The following is a 25145-nucleotide window of genomic DNA, read 5'->3' as shown; positions in this document are numbered from 1 at the left end:
TTTAAAATTGTTGATAATTCTAAAAATATTGCATACAGATTTATTAAAGGCGTAAAAACCTTAGAAACAAAAAAAAAGGGCATAAAAAAGGACAACATAATTCAATTATTTTTAAAGCAAAAAATGTACCATTTACAAACATATAAGAGTAAAGAAACTGAGATCACTGAGCCGAGTAACAGAGTAGATATATATATAAATATATTTATATACGTCTGGCGCGACCGATTGCAACCAAAATACGAGGTGCACATCTACATGTTACAGTAATCCTTATACAAAATTTCAATGTTCTGAGGCTACTCGTTTTTGAGTTATGCGAGATACGTACGTACATACGTTCGTACAGACGCCACGAAAAATTCACTTCAGAATTCATTTTAAAGCAGTTTTATAATTCTTTTGGAGGAAAAAAGTCTTTTATTCTGTCCTTACGTACAGATATCACGCAAAAACATCGTTAAATTGCATTCGAAAGCGGTCAAAATGGTTATTTTCGTTGAAATATGCTGCCTGAAACTTTTCGCGATTACAATACTTCCTTTTCACTTCGTACAAGGAAGTAAAAGAGCGTGAACCGCTCTTTTACATATAAGTTATACTATTTCGACGCGTGTGTCATTGATGTGTTCATTTTTAAACTGGAGATATTTATAAATTAGAGGCTTACACTACTATTTTAGCTAAACTGTAGCCAGCAAGGTATAGATGAAATGTTTGCAGTATTTTGTATGAAAACCTTTCGCAAAAATTCTTGAATAAGGAAAGAAAGTTTCAAATTATTTCAAAACATCTATTTACATAAATTATATGTACAGAGCACATTTTTACGGGAAGGGTACCTTAAAACCTCTGAAATAATCAGTATTTCTGAGAATGTAAATTAGTATCCACGTGACTAACACATCATTAAACAACAAGTTACCTCCGTAGAAGACCGAAATCATTTAGAACAATGGATAGTGTTCGAGGTACACTGCGCAAAAAAAGAATAAAAAATGGGACAGTTCTATATCTCCGTTTTACTGGACCGATTGACGAAATTCAACTTGCGTTTTTCGTGTTCTCGAAAGGACGATTAAGATATGTATTAAATTTATATATAGAATTGGTCTAATATAGGTGTTTTGACACAAAATCGGACTTTTTCTGAAATAACATACCAATTTTTTTTTCCATATTTCGATTTTACGACTCCAATTACGCCAAACTGCCAAGTTTTCTAAAAATCGCACGAGTAGTTTTAAAAAAAAATTAGCTCGCAAAATTTTAGCTCCTCAATGTTAATTGAGTTTGGTATATTTTTGTTAATCTCTCTTTTTTTTTTTTTTAAACTTCCTTGATTCTTCCTTTCAAATTTCGAAACTGAGATTCATTCCAAATAAAATTCATCCATTTTTTAATTTATTTTTTAAAATTTGTATATTGAAATAATTTTTATAAATTTTTCCAAAATATTTTTTTGTTATAATCTACTATAAAAATTTTACCGTCATCTTAAAGTTGACGCATTTCTAAGCATATCTGCAAAAAATACAGTTTTTTTTATTCAAAAAATCCGAAAATATATGTGAATTTATATAATGGAGCGTTTTGAAATTTGGGATATTTGTTGAAAGCAATAAAACATCAAATGTGGTTTAGACACTTTGCTAAAATTGTTTGAAAGTTAGGAACGATGTGACTTTTTTTTTTTCTTTTTTTTTTTTTTTTTTTATGCTCATGCACAACGTAAAAAGATAGGAACAAGGTGCCTTTTTTCCCGCTCCGGCATAATGGAAGGTAACGGAAAGTTGGTTGCCATATATTAAGAAGTTCGCTAAGTGAATTGTTCTTGGCGCAAATTGAAAAAAATTGTGCCAAGATAAATTTTTGAATTTCTCCGTAAACTTCGCACCAAATTTTACAAGATTTAATATCTAGGCATGATTTGAGTCGTACAATCGAAATATGAAAAACAAATGGTATGTTATTTCACAAAAAGTCCGATTTTGTGTCAAAATACCTATGTTAAAGCAATGCTATATATAAATCTAATATATATCCTAAATCGTGCTTTCCAGACATGAAAAACGCAATTTGAACGTTGTCAATCAGCCTAATTGAACGGTAGATATAGAACTATTTTTGTTTTCGTACTATTCTGGTACGACGAGAGCCATAAATTTTGATTTATCAAAGGTTTAGGGTAAATGTAATATAAAATTTTATGATTTTTTATGTTTTTATATTTTTCCTGTCCATAAGCTATTAAATTAATGTATAAAAGTAGGTAAATGTGAGAAAATAAAAGAGAAATTTATTCGTGACCTTGTTGAAGTTCCTTTAATCGCATCTGATAATCCTTTAAGTCATAAAATGTAGTAAAAGATCCTCATTGTTTGAATTTGATGTAAACAAAAATTAACAAAATTCTTTATTTTTATTGCTTTTAATGGAATCCATATAAAGAGCGATAAACGATTTATAAGCGCAGAATAAGGTTATCAAAGTTATATAGAAATTACATGAATATAAATTCAGTGAGTTGGATGGAGCTGCTTAGTAACAATAGGCTGAAATGCCTTAACGCTGTAATGGAATCTCATATATACTATGCATAATTTGTATTTTGTATGAGCAAAATAGATGATCCATCTCTAGGACTTATAGCCCTCAAGTCTATATTATAAAAAAAAGTCTGATGTAGACAACACTGGACTTCATTGCATGGCCTATTATATTGCACATTTTTGCTGCAACAATAAAATGATATTAAATATTGTCAGATATTTACAACAATAAATTGTTATTAAATACTGTTAGATATTTATTGATTATTATTATACAAACACATATAAACTATTATGTATGCAGTTAGATATCGTATTTCGCCAAAAATTAAATTTTTTTTTAAATTTGACATTACCAAAACATGAACATTTTCGTTATTTAAAACATTGAAAGTATATGACTATGACAAACGACTGTGAAAGTAAAGTTTGGGTAAGTACATTTAAGCCGAGCAAGTAAGTGGGTGTTTACATACATACAATCATACCTTTTTGATGTTTCCATTTAAATTTTTTTTTCAATATTCATTTTTTAAATATGCTTATGAATTACTTCATTTCAATAGAATTCTAACTACCTTTATCTAAGGAGATAATACACTAAATAATCAATTTGTAAATAAATTATTGTTTTATTATTATGCAGCTTTTGCGCAAGCATTAGGCAATTTATTACGGTTAATTAAAATACTTACTTACATATATATATTCGTTTGTTACTGCTGATTTCAATAAAAAAAGAAGTGCACAACTAGAAGTTATAGCAGTCTCACATACAGAATTTCACCGTTCTACGGCTAATTGTTTTTGAATTAAGCGAGACATGTACAAATATACGCCATACGTATTTACGTACGTAAAAACGTCGCGATAAAATCTCATCTGAATTCATTTTAAATCCATTTCATAATCGTTTTTGGAAAAAAGAGTCCTTTGTTCTGAAAAACAAAAATCGTGCAAATAGATTCGGAAACTGTCAAAATGCATACTTTCGTTGAAATATGATACCCGAAATTTTTTTGTGAATACGATACTTCATTTACTTCGGACAAGAAAGTAAAAATATAAACATATTTATCACAATCTGATATTTTTTCTAAATTAGGCTGATAAATATAAAGCTTTTTCTGGCAAAGATTTGATGTGAGACATGCATTTTATATTGCATGAAGTCTGAGAAAGATTTAGGTGTTCTACATAGCAATTTATAACTGACGTAATTTACATGAGCCTCATAAATTTTGACACCCCTTTAAATTATACTTTATTAATTCGACCTGGTTATTACTCTTTGCGAGAATGCCTAATGGATCCCACTTTCTGCTTTTCTTCCTTGATCTTGCTCACAATACTATATTTTTAAAAATCAATTTATAAAAACGTAATTTAATATGATAGTTTTTTCCTCCGACATTATACTCTGTTTTATTTTGGATGCTCTTGCATCACCGCCGTACTTCAAGAAATGATAACAAAAGTATTGTGAAATTCTTTTACATTGCTTTAAAGGGGGATCTGAAAAATTATTTACGATATATTTCTTAAATATTAGAAATCCGTCTCTTGTGATTCCTAAGTTTCTCGAACTTAAACAAAATTTTAAATTTTATCAAACTATTTTACGACTTGAAATAGTTATAAAACATAAATATTTTTTTTATATCTTTTAATTTCAATGGCAGATTACAAGCAAAGATGAAAGAGAACAGCAAAATTAAAAAAAAGAGTCCACATTATAATCTATAAAACTATTTTGTGTCTCGCTTTCCAATATATCTCCAAGAGTGATCCAGCATTAAGGGCAGCGTAACGACTCAGATGAGAAGAATTCATTTCTTCTTGAAGGTTGCATAATTTACAAATTGTGGTTGCGATAATGTTCCTTCGATGCAGATGCTTCAAAAGGCAATCATAGCCAGCAACGAGACGAAAGATAGCAACAGATTTCTTTCTGGGCTATAAAGGAGTGTCAAAAACTTTATTAATCCATATTTTATGACCGTTCATTTCGGTAACATTTTTTTAAACCGCTTTTCATGCGTAAATATGTGCACAATGTAATGCTTGCAGATTTCTAATTTATATTTTTTTCTTGTAACTTATTACGATTAACTATAATTCTAACACTTATAAATGAATTAAATGCTAATAACGTAAAGGTACTTACATAGTTAGGATGTTTGGCGTGGCTAATACGGGGAACCAGTGAGGTTGTGTTGTCATATTCACTTGCGAAGGAAATTCACTGCACATTTTTCACGTCCAGCTTATTTTGAACCAATTCCAGAGTAAAGTGCATATAGAAGCTTTCGGTTTTAGCACAGCCGCTTTTCTTTAATAATAATTCATTGTGCTTTACATATTATTCTAACAGTTAGAATAATGAATAATAAGATCATATCAAAAGATAAACGCGCTGTAAAGATTTGTCTGTCAGATTCAGTCAACCATTTTCTTTCCTTAAAAAATCCTCTATTATGAACAGATATATATTTTCATTAAGCCATCCATGTAAATCACCCGTTCGTAACACCTAAAAAAATTAATAAATTTTAATTAGTAAAACAAGCCATTTAACGAGTACGACATTAGTAAAGAAATAAGTGCGTTGTTGTAATGTGCAAATGTAAATATAGAGAAAGGGTTGTATTATGTTATATTAATATCCATATACCACATAAAACTCGTCTATCTTGAATTATTGTATACATTCACTTAAAATGTTCGGATGAAATTTGATAACCGAACAGTACAAGTTCAAAAATTCTTATACCGAACAAAATTCGCCATGAGCTCGTTTCATCTGCAATAATATTTTATTAATATGAGAAATATACATTTTAATAGCAATTTCAATAAACAATGAAGGAAACAAAATAACACGCTTACGAAGATTTTATTGGTAATACATAATTTGAAAACAAGAACACTATTATAAAAGATGAGAACAAAACATTTAATTTAATGGTGGCTGATAGCCAGAGTTGATACGCATATCTTTCTGCAGAATACAGTTTGGGGCATGGTGCTCGGGTTGTACTAAAACGGTCCCTTGGATAAAAAAAAATTAGAAATGCAGGTTAGACATAGAATGCGCGATATATTTAGTTCGGACGAGATCGGTTTACTTTGGAAGCTTTCATAAAAATCATTCTTTTTTACAATGAAAAAATAACAAGTAAATGTTTTGGTGGCTGTTTATTATGATAGCACTTCAAAAATGCAAAGGGGAATTCCATTGGGGGGAGACTGCCTCTTGAAAATGAATGCAAAAGTTAATTGCCTCGATCTTATAAACAATCGGTTTGACTTTCTTAGGCCGCATGCGGCCAGCGAATAAATTTTATGCGGCTTGGATTTCGAATACGTTTCAGTTATGTATTTGTCGCAAATACGGCGTTCTAAAGATTTCGAGAATTTAATCATTTGAAATCAGATTTTATATTATTTTCATTACCACTAAAATAGAGTGTGAATAACGCACCAAAAATCTATTTTTGCTAATGGCGGGCTCAAGCCGTTTATAGGCATTGGTCACTATTAAGGTCCGAAGCTGTAGTTTAATTATGGAGGCACCTAATAAGTGAGCCACCGCTGCCTCCTGTGAAAGGATAAACAAATTACATCTATGCCCTCTCCGGGATTCGAAACCGAACCCTTCGGTACGACAGTCAGAGTCCCTGACCACCTTCCAGTCTGAGCGGCTAAATCTGTAAATAGTTCCAAAAATCTATACATGGAGATAATTAATTTATAGAGTACTTACAAATAACACTCAAAGATTTAACTTGATATACACATTTGATTAATTTATAGGGTACTTATAAATAACATTCAAAGATTTAACTTGATATACACATTTGATTAATTTATAGGGTACTTATAAATAACACTCAAATATTTAACTTGATATACAGATTTGATTAATTTATAGGGTACTTATAAATAACACTCAAATATTTAACTTGATATGCAGATTTGATTAATTTATAAGGTATTTATAAATAACACTCGAAGATTTAACTTCATGTGCAGATTTGATTAAATTTCATTCATACATTTTAAAAGATAAATATGCTCAGTTACAGATTTTTGCGTTAATTATAATAGTTTGTTTGGGAATACATTTATAACTGAACAGCACTCTTTCATAATTCAAAATTAATAATAAAGGAACCCTAATGGCAAATGAGCATATACAAACCGCAATGAAGATATTTCTAGAATTTTTTTTTTCCAAGCGTACAAACTTTATCAGAAACGAAAAGCCATCGACTGCCAAGGTATATATAGTAAGAAATTAAGAATTTTATAATTATTTACATATAAACATATGCATTTTTATTTATGTGCCGAAGAAATGTTTTGTGAATAAGAGCAAGGGAAAAGTTTCCTTTAATTTATTATCAAGGTTTGTCCCACTTGGGACGTTTTCTCTGAAAATTTAAAAAGGTTTTTTGTAAGTTACTTATTTTTTAATTTAATTTAAAGTCAATTATATTTAATAAGTGAAATTTAAAATTTAGTTAAAGTATTTTTTATTTTGTTGACCAAAAATTTTCAAATTATTTTAAAAAAAATTAAAGTAAAAAAGACTGGAACCAGTTGCCCTCAGATAAAAAATTCGGCATTTTGGTGTTTGAGACACTGCTCTAAACGAAGCACAACTTTGGCACAATGCATATAATAAAAACTAGCAAAAATAAGCATAAAACTAGCATAAAATAAGCCAAAATAAGCATAAAACTAGCTAAGCAACAAACTTGTGCTTGGCGTAGATTTAGTCAAGAATTTTATCGATCTTCAGGACAACAAGGCACAGATTCCTCTTTACCACGAGCAAAACAAATCTGCCAAAAGATCGTCAGAAGATTCGTAAGAAGATTTAAGTCTTGCCTTCGGAAACAAAACATACGCTATATTTCATAAATCACTTTAAAACAGAAGTTTCCTTTTAAACTTATGTTAGTTTTTATGCGTGTGTAAATAATGTTAACGAATTCTAAATTAAATTCTCATTATTATACATGATCGTAATTTTAGTATTATTGAAAGTGTCGTGGTTTTTACTGATTATTCCTTGTAGCCCGAAAAGAAAAGACACACTTCAAAACTTTTCATCAAATTTATTTTCGCATGAGAGATGTAGAATTATTATAAAATTATGTTTGCCCTTAAAGGACTAAAATGCTCTTCTGTTGTAGAATGCTTCTATAGCATATATGTATAAGTTCATGCTTGAAACTATCACTCGCTCCTATCCAAACCCATCTAAAGAGATTAATTAGTTCACTTTAAAGGATAGTAATAATTAACTGCTCGCATTATTTCTTGAAAACCAAGTAGCAGCATAATAACAGCTAACACATAAAAAGATATTTTTATCTTAAAGAAAGAGACCATTCACTTTATCCATCGAAATAACATTGCTAGTTTTTACTGAAACAAAAATAAAGTTAACATTTAATAATTTTAAGAACAATTACTTCATTCTGAGAAAAATTTACCTTTTTTTATACGTATTTACTGGCATAATTTTTAACAAAATTATCTACTAACTATCTATACCGCTATCCCTTCTTCGAAATTTTAAGACTTGTTATAAGCTTATCAGATTCTTTCAATGAACCACCTAATCGAGAAAATTTATTTGCCTATTAAATAGCGTCGTTTATACCATGCAGCCAACTTTTATTTTGTAATAAGATTTCCTTTAAGAGAAAGAAACTGTAAGCGTAATTAAATCCCAAATACATTAACTGCTGTGTAACGTTAATATATTCAGCATGATCAAATTAATTTGCAAAAGTTAACTGCTTTTGATAATGATTCTCATCTAAGCAAAGGCCGAGAATGTACGATAAAAACAGCATAATTCGGTTATATCCCATGCGAGAAATTCATGACTTAATCAAATATTTAAGGCGCACTAAAAATAGCGATGTAATTAAGAAACTTCCCTATCGAGGTTAATTGATCTGCCACATAAAACAGTAGCGTCATGATGCTTTCGTGTTCTAAAGTCATCATTTACCGATTGTGTTTCCGTTGTTCTCGAGAAACATTTCCTAGGTCACATCTCAAAACAGAGCAATTATATTTTAAAATTTGAGCGTCACATTGCAACCCCAAAATAAACTCAATATACCTCTTTAAGGATGCTTCTTGAGTAAATTTCTAAGCAGCATGGAATCAATATTATTTAAAATATCAGGTGTTATATGGGATGATGAAATGATTTGTGTTTGATAACCCTGTGGTAACGTGTTCTTTATTCTTGTTGAGCCAATATAAAGGCTATAACTGAACCATAAATTCACTAAGCTCTTAATTCGACTCAATATTTTGTGTAGAGCATGTGATAAAAATTTTAATGTCATGATAGTTATAAAATGTATCCAAAATAAAAGAACTTTTTTGTACCTATTTTGGGACAGAAATCGGTATACTTGAACCGATGAAATATGCAGTTATGATCGATGTCCTATTAACCACTGTAGTGTATAATCTTATTGTATGTATAAAACCAAGTGCACTCCTGTTGCACAATAATGCACTTCATCATGTTTCCAGAATCTCGAAAATTTGGAATCCCTGGTTGAAAGATCTCTAGCAAACAATCCACATCTCTGCTCATGTGACTATTTCATCTTCGATCCACTGAAACGTTCCCAAAAGAATATAGATTTCATTCGGTACTTAAAGTAAAAAATAATCTATCGGACTTTCTGTTGCAGAAGATTACATATTATGTTTTTCAGAAATTATTCATTACTCACATATCTCGAAAACTAGATCACATAAGTGGAGGCATTCCAACGTAACAAGAAATACCATCCATCTTTAGTAACACTTCATACTAATCATACATCTTCTGCTGCATGAATCTACTAGTTTCTGTGCTACGCCGTGCAAGAATATAATGAATAAAGAATTGGAGTCGATCTCATTATTTGTTTTCGACCGAGGTTCTCATCTTACTGAGAGGTTCACAAATCGACCGTAATGTGGAAACTTTTACTAGAAAGATACTTTTAACGTCTTCAGAACGAGTGACTTACGTTAGAGGTAATTTCTTCAGGTAGAGTGTATTTACGTGATTGCTGAAACCAAACTTTTTTGTCACCTCTTGTAATTTTATCTTACTGTTTTAAACTGTGATACCAATCTCCCTCTACCTGAAGCCTGTCGCAGAGACTTCATTTCCTACACAATTAGCACTTACTTAACATAAATAAAAATTATCTCGAAAGACATTTTAGTAAGTTTTTTTTTTTTTTTTTTTGGTTTAAAAAATTATGGTAAAGCACACTAGGGCTATCTGCCTAAGGGGAGGGATGCCTTCATGGAGAAATTTCTAAGGAAAATTGGCTCGTATACATGTTACACTTAAAGAAAACCCGAAAACGACCATACAGCCAACCCGTCGCCTGGAATCGAACCCAGATCAGAACTACGAATGTTCAGCGACAGCGTTGCCACTGATGATGACCACTAAGGGACCTCTACAAACAACAGAAATTATCTGGAAACTTGTCTGATAGTCTTGTGTTTCAGTTCCCTTAAGAATCAAATTTAATTAACTTTTTTCATCTCCGTTTAGCTGAGATATACACTGAAGTGACAAAAGTCATGGGATAGCAATATGCAAATATACAGATGGCAGTAGTATCGCGTAGAAAATGTATAAATGCGAAGTGCTTTGGCAGGGCTTTCATTTGTGTTCAAGTTATTCATGTGAAGAGGCTTTGACATGATTATAGCCGCACGACGAGAATTAACAGATTTTGAACGCGGAATGGTAGTTGGAGCTAGACGCATGGGTCATTCCATTTCGGATATCGATAGGGAATTAAACATTCCGAGATCCACAGTGTCAAAAGTGTGCCGAGAGTATCTAATTTCAGGCATAACATCCCACCATGGACAGCGCAGTGGCCGAACCTGCACTTAACGACCGAGACCAGCGACGTCTGCGTAGAGTTGTCAATGTTCACAGACAAGCAACACTGCATCAAATAACCGCAGAAATCAATGTGGGACGTACGAGCGACGAGTCCGTTAGGACAGTGCGGAGAAATTTGTTTTCCTTGAGCTATGCCAGCAGAAGACCGACTCGAGTGCCTTTACTAACAGCACGACATCTCCTGCAGCGACTCTCGTGGGCTCGTGAGCATATCGGTTGGTCCCTAAACGAATGGAAATCCGTGGCTTGGTCAAATGAGTCACGATTTCAGTTGGTAAGAGCTGATGGTAGGGTTCGAGGGTGGCGCAGACCCCACGAAGCCATGGACCCAAGTTGTCAACAAGGCACTGTTCAAGCTGGTGGTGGTTCCATAATGGTCTGGGCTGTTTTTACATGGCACGGACTCGGTCCTCTGGTGCAACTGAACCGATCATTGACTGGGAATGGATACCTTCAGCTACTTGGAGATCACTTACAGCCATTCATGGACTTCACGTACTCAAACAACGATGGGATTTTTATGGATGACAATGTGCCATGTCACCGGGCCACAATTGTTCGCGATTGGTTAGAAGAACATTCTGGACAATTCCAGCGAATGATCTGGCCACCTAGATCGCCCGACATGAATCCCATTGAACATTTATGGGACATCATCGAGAGGTGAGTTCGTGCCCAAAACAGTGCACCGTCAACATTTCCACAATTATGGATGTCTATAGAGGCAGCATGGCTCAATATTCCTGCAGGAGACTTCCAACGACTTGTTGAGTCCATGCCACGTCGAGTTGCTGCACTTCGCCGGGCAAAAGGAGGACCGACAAAATATTAGGAGGTATCCCATGACTTTTGTCACTTCAGTGTAATACTCAAAGTTTTATTCTTTTACGTTTTAAAAGAATGCATTACTGTATATTTGTAAATGAGCACCTTTAATTGATATTAAAAGAATAAATGCTTTAACATACTTGAACACTTATCTAAAGAGAACTATTTACTGATGTTTATGCTTTGTATTTGTATTTGTTAAGTATCTTTCTCTTCAGCTACTTTCTGTGCCTTTTTGATAACCTAAAAATAGGAAAATCTATTAGAATGGAGCTTCAAGTCAAATACGACATAACCGTTCTGATGCGAATTCGTTAGACTGAACATAAAAGAGAGTACTCTGAAAGGAACAGCTGCCCTACTTATATGTTCAATTTTACATTCTGTTGACGGAGATAAACTACTACCTTGTATTTTCCTCGCAAGGAGTGGATAGGCATATCGTTAGTCATTCGTTACTCACTTAACATACAGTATTAATAAACTAATTTATTCTAAGAAATAACTAATGTATTCGAAGAAAGAGAATGCAACTATCGGGATTTAAATAGTGAGTTTTAGTTCGTTAATTGATTATAGCAGAGACTCGAGACTGCCAAGTTTAAGAAGCGAGCTTGTAATAATCGAAGCTATATCGAAGCCGTCCAACCGGTATAGCTGTTAGCTTCGCTGACTGCCGTGCCGAAGGGCCCGGGTTCGAATCCCGGAGAAAGCATGGATGTTTGTAAATGTATAGAGTTCGTGCGTCATGGGGGCATTCTATACATCCAGCGAGCCGAACATTCTCTCAAAAGGTTAGTGGTAAGTTAGAGTAGGAGACCCTCGCACTCAATTTTGATGCACCCAATTTTGATTGCGGGGGGGGGGGTGAAAATGAGCTAAATCGCACAGTCACCTGCAAGGTGCTCAAGGCTATTGCCAACGACAGGTGTTAATTTGCGCTCCGTGCCACGAGGAATTTGGTTGGCTTGGACTGACTAGTGAGCATTAGCAACAATAAAAGCAGCTATATCGAAAAGTACAGTTTCATTTCCAAACCCTTAAAACTGTATTTATTGTTTAAAGGGGCGATGTGTGTAAAATCTAGCTGTAACTAGCTAATGCCTTCCATTAAGTTCCTACTGTTCAACGCAATCGGATTTTCTCAAATAAAAATGTTCTTTCTCAAAGCTATATAATCCAGATAATTACGAAGCATTATGCGCCTATTGCTTTTTTCTCAGATAATAAATAGATAAGGGAATCCACCCATGCTATTATAACCTTTCTAAAAGACCGTTAAAATACAATTTTATCCTTCTGTTATGTCGAATTTGTTATTAAAATACTAAATTCGAAATTAAATGCGGTATCAAATAAATGTACATCAGACGAAAAGAATCTTTAACCATTCATAGTTCTAATCGTATATTATTCCAAAAAAAACAGCTAGTTACTAGAGAAGAGTTTCTTAATTCTTTTATTAATAAATAATTCCTATGAATATAAGAATATTTTTCCTAGAAAGTTTTCTGGGAAAATTATCTGCATCTCACAGACATACATTTTATGCTTAGGTTTATCTTAAGCACCAAAATCATCTCTGAAGTAGAAATATGCGTAGAAGTTAAACGGATATATATTGCAATATAAAAAATTCTCCCATGGCTCTTAGCGCTGTACTTTAATTATTTTTTCAAATGGTTCCTTTGAAACTCCACAAGTGCTTTTTCTTAATACGCATGTATTCTGTAGTACATCTAGATACAAAAGTGTCGCGATAGTCCGTATAAATTCTGTTGATTCCAATCAAATAAGCAGAAATAAAATTTAAGACAGTTTGAAATACGCTACAGGTTGCATGCGTATTTTCATACGCTGAAAAAAATCAGAGAAAGCTTTTAAAATTCCATGCTACGCAAAATAACTCAAAGAACCAAAAGACAATCAAATGCATTACCGTCTTCTCTTAACTTCTAATTTGAATAGCTCAAATTTAGAAGATAATTTTGTTTTATTTACTCATCAACCTGTTACATAACTTAAACAATAAAAGAAAATCAAATCACATAAGCTTGTGGAAAATCAATACAAATAATCAAGTAAAATTGAAAGCAATAAATCCAAATTAAAGCACAGCTCTTAAGCTTTGGCTCCGGAGTCTTCCGGTTCAAGACACATAATACGCCTAGCAAATCTAAAGCCAATGTTAGTAATTCAATCAACAGGACAATGAATTACATCAATTACTGTTAATATGCTCGCAAGAACTATTTGTCGACGGGGGACTCGGACTTCGAGTACGAGTACCTCGGTGATGCACCACTCTTATCCACATAAGGGGAAAGCAATTCAATGGAGGTCAGTAATAGCTTCCAAAGGCTGTCCCTCGAACTCAAATACTCTGCAGTTAAATACATTAACTAATTATCATCTTAGTGGGAGCCGACAGAAGTAGAAATGAAAGCAAAGAACATAATAGCAAGATAACTGATTACTTAACGTAAAACAATACAAGCTTTTTTTTTTTCTTTTTTTATTAAGTAACTTAACGTGACTTTCTTTTTCATTATTTTAGTTTGGCAGCGTAATCACAAAAAACACAAATTTTATTTTATCGTTTTCATCAAATGCTACCCAATTAAATTAATTTCAATAACGAGAAAATGGCTCATAAATTAAAACGCTAATTAACTGAATCAAAGCAAAATATTTACACTAATCAGCAAATAAATCCGGAGATTATTAGATTGGCTAATATAAACAGGAGGAATAAAATATAATGAAGGTATTTAACGAAGTACGCAATTAAAGTACAGACAATTGTTAGTTTACACTTTGAAAACAGATATATGTACTCGCGCATAGGTTTTAACTGTTATTATAAATTAGATACAACTGACAGTTTTTACAACAAACTTGAAACAAAGAACTTTGAAACATAAATAAACAAGAATAAAAAAAATTGACATCTCAATTTAACGCGGAATGAAATCTTTAATTTCATTCGGGAAATTATATTCTTTTTTCATCCAGTTCCATCTGAGAGCATTTAATATGCCTTCCAATCCGTTGAGTTTCATCATTTAATGAGGAGTTAGAACAAATGTTCTCTTAAAGGTATTGACAACTGAGCATATTCGATACAATCAACTGTGACATCAATAACTTAACAACCACTGAAAGAATGATACAGCCCACGCAGCATTGCGTGTTTTAGTAGTAGGAATATTCTTTGCAACCAACTTGCAAACACACTTTTTTCACGCCTCTCAAATGTCTTAGTACGGCCCCACCCATAGCTTTACTTCGTTGAACAGGTTTCTTGCAATTTGTTGAACACACTTCTCTGGGGGTATTAAAAAGAATAATGGAATCTCCAAGTGAATTTACCAAGAGAAAATGAGAAACGGTACAACAAGCTGTGGAACAGGGGTCAGTGGCCTTGGTTACCTTCCGTGCGGTTTCTTCCGGGCTCATCTTCAAAATGTCAAAATGAATAATATAAGCCAGGGGTTTAACTCTGCCGATTCACGGAATCCTTAGAACTTTTTGGGGGAATCCAATCCGATCTTTAGGAAAATATATCTTAAGATAATATTTAAAATGAATCAATACATCATAGATATTTTATGTGTCACCTACCCTTGCATTATTTAGTGACAGCAGTGTGCTTGCGCTGTTTTACCCGAACTGTCGAAGTCTAGCTCTGTTGATATTAACTACAGTCGCATTTCGTATCATGCATACATTTTTTTTTTCTGTATTATTTTTTGGTTGCCACAAACGTTGAAAGAGAATTTTCACTTAAATACGTTGTTCTACATTTATTAAATGTTTACGGCTGTGTAGGAAACTTCTAGGCATGCGCATGAATCTGCAACTAAAATCTGGGAGCTGCTCATGCTTAAATTTAGAACTTTCATCTTGAATTTTTCGTTTTCGTCCAGGGACATATTTCAACGAATTAAAATCGATGATTATTCTTTACTCATTCAAATTAAAATAAAGATTAAGCTCTGTATGTCTTTATTATATGCGGCCTAAGTGTCTTTGTCGCCGATAGTTTATGGGTTGCTTGCGTAACTGTACTAGCCAATGGGGTGAAGTTGCCTTCAAATAGTCCACATACACTGATACCATACATGCAGTTAATCATTGTTTTAATTAAATTATCACGGTATTTAAGAACATTTAAATATTTTTAATTCATACAATTGTTGCTTATTATGCATTTACATATGAATTCCCTAGAAACTTGCAAACGTTGAGAAATTAAAGGAGACGAAACCAACTAACGAGTTGTGCGTAGTACATCTCATCAGGTAGGTTTACCCAAACTCCTATGCTAAATATCCTTTCGCGTAGAGTTTAAAATTTTGCCCGATTTTATTCAGACATTGTATTTTAAACTGAATTTTCAGCTGAACGCAAATTGAGCGTGTCAGGGGGAACGTGAACATTTGTTTGCATTAGCAATCATCTGCTTTTGAAATGGTTTACAACTAAACACAAATTGAGCGTGTCAGGGGAGAGGTGAACATTTGCTTGCGTTAGCAATCATCTGTTTTTGAAACAATTTAAGGCTGAACGCAAATTGAGTGTGTCAGGGGAAAGGTGAATATTTGTTTGCATTGCAATTTATAATATCTAAAACAGCAGTCATTTCGCATGACCGCCGGACTTTCAAGTATATATATATATATATATATAACTTGTAGTTGGTAAGATAGTAGACGCTTAACGCAGAAGAAACTTGCAAACGTGAGCGAATTCGGTTATTTCTTTTTTATTCATGATTTACACATTTTTTTCATTAGTCCAGCACAAATAAAATGGGATACAAGCGCCTTGGTCTTAAAGAATCTTTTACCTCATTAACGATAAATTTGAGAAATATATCTTTATAGACAACAGCAGCAACAAGTTGTGGCTTATGTAGCTGAAATCGAAATGTTATGACGCGTTTAACAGAAACGCGGGAGAGTGTTACAAAGTTTCGGCAACTTTTGGTAACTTTTAGTCAATGGTTGGTAATAGATATCTGCATTGCAAAATTATGTAAACTCGTATGATGCGGATTGATTTTGAAATGAAGCAGTTTAGATTGATATATTATAAGCAGCTACTACTTTTAGGATACAAAAAAGCAGCACACAGATTATAATTGAAGAATAAAAGAGGTTATTGCCTAAATTAGAAATTTGGTTTCATATTTTTTATCTTACATATTCCACCTTTCAAACAGAGAACGTTTTGGAGATATAAAAGGCTTTTTCAGTGAAAAAGAGCAGCGAAGTAAGAAAAATATATTATGGGAAATACAATCATGAAATTCTGTACTAAATTTTTAAGTAATTAGAACATAGATCTTGAACGCTGTATTTTTTTAAATAAATACTTTTAGATACTTTAAAATGAAATCTTGAATGCTGGAATTTTTAGAGACCTATTAAGATTTGAGTTCAATCTGAAAAACGTTCTAGTTTCTCAAAAATAATTTTTAATCCCATTAATATACCAATTTCAGTCCAATTTTGAAATGTCCTTGTTTCTGGAACTTTCGCATGACGCTATTGATTCTTCATGGAAATGTTTTTTTTTTTTTTTTCAAATTTTGTCACAGAATATCATAAATATAAAAATTTTATACACCCATTGCTCATTAAAAAAAATCACAACAATTTTCAAATTTTAAACCATAACTAATTTTTATACTTATAACTTGCATTTTAACATAATATAATTACGGACTCACTGTTAGTATGATATTTCTAATTTCCTTATTTTACACAAAATTGGAAAACACCAGAAGTACAGACATATTCATCTATTTGGGCATCTATTCATCCACATTAACTGCTGATGTAAATTTACCAATGGTTAAAGGCGTGGTCGACAGTCACTTAGGCCTGTTCCCTGCATAAAATAACTGGCATTTATGAACTGAAATCAAACATTCTATTATATTAAACAAATAACAGATCTATCTGAAAAAATTACCCTTTTTCATAAGGTAGGAGTTTTAGTTTATATGAGGAGGATAAAAGAAATAATTATTCATTGATTCTGTGTTTTTGAACCACACCCTCAACATACTCTATCTTTGCATATAATTGCTCATTAACGATAACATTCATTTACCAATATTTCAAATTACTTTTCCACATTAATTTCATTAATAAATTCCTTTAATATTAAATTCAGTTATGTAGTATTTCAATTTATTTGCCATATCATATTCATGATTTACCACGCATGATAGAATTACACCGGCTTCGAATTACGAAATAACTTTAAGCCAAAATAAATAAATAAATAAACAGGAGTAACAGATAATGCATTAAAAAAAATCTGAAAGGTTTCAGATTTTAAATTACGTCCAAAGGGGCGTTTTTTTAACGTTTTGCGTGTTACCTTTATTTATTAATTATCATGTTCTTTGCACTTAAACCATAAAATTCAGTTCAATAGCAATGTCGTAAAATAATTTTAAAATGAGCGTATCTTTAGAATTTCCGATACACAGTTCCGCGCGCTGGAGCTAAAAAGGTCCCCCCCCCCCCGTAGAGCGTTTCTCGCTTTGAAATCCTTGAGTTTGCTAACCCAAAAATTCGTTTACAAAAATATGAAATCGATCATAAAAAAATTCCAAATTTTAAATTTGTGCTTCCACATGCCCATATTCGGAGTAAGATTACGTCATTGAAAATTCGATGGCTCGTATGTACCGTTGTTTTATCACAATGAGAGAAATATACATACATTTATGCCCATTTTTCATTATTTAATGTCTTCAAATATCATGCAGGTCTCTAACATTTGGTGGCAACAGTTTGGAAAGTGAAAACGGACATTTATAGTGATTCCACGCCGAAAAAAAAAAAAATTTGAGAAATTACTAAGGAACTTAGTAATTTCCTTACGGAACTGGAGGAAACGGCGTTCGCCGAAGTCCTCATCTCCTTTCTTCTTGCTTAAAAGCAAGATTGCTACAACGTAAAATCGAAAAACGAAAACAATAGTCCTTCAGAGACAAAGGCCCCTTTAGACTAAAAAATAATCATTTGATAAAGTTGTACAATATTTCATAGTTTGTAAATAAAACTATGTTCCTAGGTATACAAAACTTTTCCGCTGAGTATTGTTAAGAAAAAAAAAGATAGCTGTTTTCTAAATTGATGCCTATTTCCCTTTAATTAACATAAAAAAGGAAAATTTTAATATTCCTTTTACCTCATTTCACTGGCGAGCACTTAGTCGGCTTGGCCAATACTAAGTCCGGAAGTGGTGGCCACTTTATTGTGGAAGCACCTAATAGCGACATAGGAGGTAACGGTGGTTGGCCACCGTTACCTCCTATGGTTACGGTGGCCAACCATCGTTATTTCCTATGTTGCTATTGGTCCTATGGTCCTATGGTGCTGTATTATCCGTCCCTTCATAGGTCCCTTCATAGGAGGCCCTATCCGGGATTTGGACCCGAGCTCTTCGGTACCACAGTTGGCTTCCCTAACTACTACATCGTCTGGGCGGCTTAATGTTCCCTTAGTTAGCTGCAATAAAAGATACTATTTAATCATTAAATTATAATATTTAATGTAAATTTTTCTTCTAAAACACAGAACTGTGCAACAAGACAGTTTTAATTTATTTTCCAGGTGAACAGTTTTTTTTAATTAAGAAGCCATACATCCTTCTGAATGAAAACTGTAAATTTGTATTAATAATTATTACTGTCAAAAACAGTCATCTGTTTTTAAATCTAGAAAACTGCTTATATAATAGAAAATAAAAAATGGTGGTTTTCCTAGGAATAAGATAAGGTGATTCTGCTCTGGAATTTAAAACTCATCTCAAACGAAAGCTGAATTTTATAAAAATCAGCTTGTACTTTTATTACTTGCCACGGTTCAGTAGATTTTATTTACTTTCAATTAGTTTTGAGAAATAAAAAAATTTCTATCCCTTTCACTAAAAAGCGCTGTTGTTTTAACTCATTATCTAACGACTTCCATACTTGCATATATAATAATTCCATTTACTTCTGTCATTCCTTTATCATACCATTTCTACTTCATTTAATATGTCATCATTCATATTATTTCTTCAGCACTTAATACAATAAAACAGAAGCTTGACCTAGTTTGAGTTAAAAGTATTAAGCATCTAGAAAACAAAGCTGCCCTCATCAATATTCTTTTTGAGAATAGTGTAGGCAAGTGTGTGGTAATTGCTTGCGTTGAGATTAACCGTTATCCAATTTAAATATTTCCTGCAATGTAGGAAGAAATTATTATTCTCTTCACAGTGGCGTTACTAGTCATATAATAATTAATCAGGAGTTGCACGCAATAAATTATCTTCATGTGCATTAGAAAGGTGTAGTATTTCACATTCACAAATACGATGTGTGATATTTTACAATTAATTTAGATTAAAATATATTAGCTGTGTATTAAAAAAGCAGAATTTTTGATTTAGAAACTGAAATATTAGATTTAATCAGAAATCAAAGACTCGGTACTTTAAAGAAGAGGGGGAAAATTAATTTTAATATTAACAGAATAGGTAAATGAAAACAGAACAATCCAAATTAAAAATCAGGTAAACCATAACGACAATAACTCCTTATACCAAAACTAATTCAATAGCTAATAAATCAGCAAAGAACTAAACAAAACTTATAAAATGAATTAAGTTTTCTTTTAAAATATATGCATAAAGATTTCTCGTCAAAAGTTTTTTTTTAAATTAAATATTATAAATTATCAGTTGAAGACAATTACAATTACAATTCAAATCAATAAAATCATTAGCACTTAAAAAGCAATCTTTTAAGAACAAACAAGAATTTCAAATTTTGAAAAATTAATATCACTTTAAATTAGAATGCAAACAAGTTAAACAATATTATAATATATATGGCACTTACGTTTAAGTTTACTAAAGAATCTTTAATTTAATTTAATTCTTTAAAAACCACCTCTTTTCGGTATTAGGTTCCCTCATTCTAGAATTTATATAGATTTTGAGAAGCAAGCAGCTTTACTATGAAGTGCAGAATTTTATCACTAGGACTGCGATAATTTTATGCCCTGCCAATAGGAGAGAAAAAACTACTTCTGCTGGTATTATTTTAGGCCGAAAATATTTACAGAGACGCGCGTTTATGCTTATGTATTCCACTTTAAAAATATGCGTAATGTTTCGGCAAAATAATTAGTAATTTTAGTTCAATTCTTTTCGCAAAAACGGGGCTGATTTGCAAATTACCTTAATTTTGCATACGAGTTTAGCGGAAATCCACATAAGTGTTTGCGAATGTAATATTTAATAATTTGTAAATGGCAATATTTAACATTTAATATTTAATAACTTGTAATTTGCAACACTTTGGTTAAACATATAAAAACAGAACTATGCTGGTATTGCAGTTCTCTGTAATATAATACATTCTATGATTATAAATAAATAGTTCCTAAAAGCTAAAAGTGCACCCTCATTATTTTATAACAAATAGTATTTTATGACTTATTATTAGAGGCCAATGAATGATTAACAGTGCTGCAAAATAAATTAGATAAGTTACATAGAGATAAGATTTATCGTAATATGGAAAAACATTTTGCATACGTTTTATTGAACACATATGTTATTCCATAAAAAATTTTGAATTTGTAGTAAAATCTCACACATTTTAAATTAATAAAACTTGTATTAAACCGTTGCCACATAAATTCTTTATTTAAGATGCATTCTCTTCCTTTACGGCTATTCTAATTTCCTAACTTTTAGATATTTCTCGCGATTTTGGACATCAGTATGAAAACAAAAGCAAAATGAAAACTATTAATGCAAAGTATTGTACTTTTGTGTATATTAATATATAAATTGATAAGTTTTATGTTAGCATCTCTGTATACAATAGCAAAATTTCTGAGCTCTCGTTTAGACTAGAAACTGCAAAGGTCTTCCGTGAATTGCTCAGAAATTGCAATGTTAAATTTTACAGCTGATCAATAAAAAGCAAAAACGGGGAACTATGACATCAGCATCTATTGCGAGTCATTGGAAGGATTCCCACTCTTCCATTTGCTCGTCAGAGCAAACAACTAAATGCAAAAGTCTCATTTTTCATTTTTTATCTGTTTACTTAACTAAGCACTTAACGGTTTTGTGCCTTCTGATATATCGCAAATGAAAAAGTTTAAAATAGAGATGGGATGAAACGTATCCAGAATCTTTCGAATCCTTCATTCCTTCATACTAAAATTACAAGATGACGAAAACCACTTTTAATAATAAAATTTATTAGTTAAAATTAATTTATTTTTAAAGAAGCACTGAGTGGAAAGCTAACAAAATAACTGAAACTTTACAAATTCAGATTTAAATTTAAGGAAATAGTTTTTAAAAATGCATCTATAATTATCAAGATAAGCAAATGAAATTTAGCAAATAAAGTACGTAATTAAAATTCTTGAGTCTTGAGATTCGTTTTCTTATTTGGAATTGGCACAAAATATTTGAGTAACAGCTTAGAGGTTTTACATCTCTCCAGAAAATTTTCAATCAAAATAAATGACAAATGGATTAGATTATTTCTGAGTTAATAATTACTGAATAGGAAAATATCACTCTCTCTGGAAAAATAAGAATGAGGCATAAACAGAAGCCATGAAGAGGTACTAATGATCCATGTCCACTGAAACTGCAAAAATCAAACTCTTTTTTTTATAAACCTATCTATTGGAGGTTAATAAAATTAATCTTTTTAAAATTTTTAAATCATAAAGTTCAACAATTTTTTTTTTATTTGGTTGGGGTGTTAGATTTTGAAAGATTCGAATGAAGGAAAATCTTAAAGATACGAGCTTCGATTCTCAAATATGTTTCAGTATTCTGAAATAAGATAATCCGATTTCATATGTCCCATCCCTAGTTATTATCACACACGCTCATATTATGTGAAGGTATAGACATACAATGGATCATATCCGAACAAAATCCCCCTTAAGTTTGTAGAATCGTCTTTAAGTTTGTAGATGGTTTATTGAGATAGAGGACTTGAAAAATACGCAGTGCCCTCGCGTAGATTCGAAGATAAGAACTCTCGATTGCTAGCCGGACGTGCTAGCCAGTTTCACTACGAAGGCACACTGAAGAGAGAAGAAAAGACCTTATAAGTTGAAGGCATCATAAGTTGAAAATGCCATTTATGCATTTACTTATCGACCTAGCTTGCCTTAAATTTCCTCAAAAGTTAATATTAATTACTGGGAAAGAAACGTTTTTTAAAATAAAGGCTATTTTTAATAAAATTGTAAACTATTAGGTTATTTTGAAGCAGGAGTACATGAAAAATGAGCAATGATCTCGCCAGGACTTTCGAATATACGCTGAGTGTGCTACCGCTACACCACAACGGCATCTAGAAGGAAGGAAAAAATACCTTATAAAGTGTTAAGCATATAATTAAAAGTATATTCAGTACCTTCTCATAAAGTAGCTTTATTACAAAACACTTATATTCGACACTTTATTAAAAAATAATTTTACTGCAAAAAATCGGTAACCAAAATTTTATTACACAATAAATAGTAAATAAATAAATAATAACCCTTTTCAGGGCAACATTATTAACATTTATCTAATTGCTCTGAAAAAGAAAAATCTGATGTGTACACCACATGACTTCCTTGTACGAAGTATTAAATTATACGCATTTTTAATTACATTTCGTTTAAACTTATGGGATTGAATTAAATCTACTTCGCCGACAGCTCATAAACCACAGTAGAATAAGTGCTTTCTTTAAAATTCACTCTATTTGTTTACAATAGCGACACCATGGCGCTAGGTTACCTTAACAGTATTATATTTCGTTCATATTATAACTCAGAATGCACAAGATTTATATCATTTAAAGAATTATCTAATCGTTGCCACATGTTCTATCCAAATACTATAATAAAGCTAGAACGATGTAAAAGAGAAATTAAGCAAACAAAACAAAAAAAAACAGTTTTTTTTACAGACGATTGAGTATTTCACATTCAATTAATTCAGTTCTCACTTCGCGACAAGGCAAAAATACATAAAAACTCAAAATATCTGTATTAAAAATTACGAAGTAAATCTTAAACACTTATTTCCTTGAAAAGATTCCAGAAAGGATTAAGCATGATTTAATTGGCAATAATAAATGAAGGCGTTATCTTTGTTGTTGAGAAGCTAAGATTCTCTAGATTGGCAACAAATCCACTAGTCTACTGTTTCAAATGTAAACAATCAATGGCCGCTATCAAAAAAAAAAGGCTTAGCGGCACTTAAACAACTTTAAAATTGTTGATGATTCTAAAAATATTGCATACAGATTTACTAAAGGCCTAAAAACCTTAACCGGAAGATAAGAACAACATAATTCAATCATTTTAAAGCAAAAAATGTACAATTTACAAACATATAAGAGTAAAGAAACTGAGATCACTGAGCCGGATAACAGAGTGCATATATATATAAATATATTTATATACGTTTGGTGCGGCCTATTGCAACCAAAATACGAGGTACACATCTACATGTTATAGCAGTCCTATATACAAAATTTCAACGTTCTGAGGCTACTCGTTTTTGAGTTATGCGAGATACATACGTTCGTACAGACGCCACGAAAAATTCTCTTCAGAATTCATTTTAAAGCAGTTTTATAAATTTTTTTTGGAGGAAAAGAGTCTTTTATTCTGTCCTTATGTACAGATATCACGCAAAATCATCGTTAAATTGCATTCGAAAGCGGTCAAAATGGATATTTTCGTTGAAATATGCTGCCTGAAACTTTTCGCGATTACAATACTTCCTTTTTACTTCGTACAAGGAAGTAAAAATGAATAATGCAAATGATACCAAAAAGGTTTACGAATATTGATTACTAATGTGCACATCTCATTTTGCCTAGGGAATGTTTGAAGCATTTCGATTACGTCAATAGAGTATTAATGCAACAAACACATAACGGATTTGATTTTCATCGCATGAAGTTTGGGAAAAGATGGAAGACAGATACATCTCAGTGCACGTTTTCTGAGTAAAAAACATTCTGGCTGACTGTCAGTATCAATATCGCAGAACCAGTGCGTAACCTAAAAGCCTGCCTGAATTTCTAGTCAAAAAAATATCAATATTTAAAATTCGAGTGAGTTCACTATTGAAGGCGTGTTTCTTTCTCAGATCGAAAAATTGCAAGTTTACCACCGAGCGCGGAGACTGCATATATTAAATTCAAAATTCAGGAGCAGTTTTTTTCCGAGCGTCAAAAATGAAAATTTTTATTCCGTCAGGAATTTCAAAAGTAGCTCATATCGCTATTCGCTGAATCGGATTAAATTTTATTGCGAAATAAACTGTGCGATACCTAGATTGGGTATATAGGAAATAAAATAAATTGGCTATTATTTTCTCTGTTTCTAGTCAATTCATATGCACTACATACGAATATTTTTTTTTAGTTTTACCACAAAATCGCACCATATGCTGATACATCCAAATAATAATAGTTCGGAGTTCCAGCAAGCATTTTCTTACGAATAAAGTAAAAACGTATTTCATACATAATGCAAAGAATTTCAAATTTTCTATTCAGAAGATTCAAAAGCAGATTTAGACGAATACTTGGAGATTTTTAATCTAGTTATTCTTTTGTTTCTTACATAGACAGATATTCTTTTGTTTTCCAATCGCATAGATGAAACACTTTTATTGACTAATGCTAAAATTTTGTGTTTTCATTAGACTGTTGGCAGCTTCATTTTGCACAG

At 31.9% G+C, this 25145-nt stretch overlaps 1 protein-coding gene across 1 annotated transcript in view; it reads right to left on the bottom strand.

Moving 5' to 3' along the window:
• The window catches only part of LOC118198837 (ankyrin repeat and fibronectin type-III domain-containing protein 1-like), a 1134269-nt gene that overhangs the window by 1084478 nt on the left and 24646 nt on the right, over positions 1-25145 (bottom strand). Inside the window, exon 2 of the mRNA XM_085812822.1 lies at positions 4720-5085. Coding sequence (XP_085668948.1) covers positions 4720-4805 — 86 coding nt within the window. The 5' untranslated portion in view covers positions 4806-5085. The remainder of the gene's footprint in view (positions 1-4719; positions 5086-25145) is intronic.

Source organism: Stegodyphus dumicola, chromosome 3 (assembly GCF_044657685.1).
Source record: "Stegodyphus dumicola isolate Sdum_Otavi_A_Nest chromosome 3, ASM4465768v1".
Lineage (NCBI taxonomy): Eukaryota > Metazoa > Arthropoda > Arachnida > Araneae > Eresidae > Stegodyphus > Stegodyphus dumicola.
Note: the sequence above shows the minus strand (reverse complement) of the source record. Positions and strands in the feature narration are given on the sequence as shown.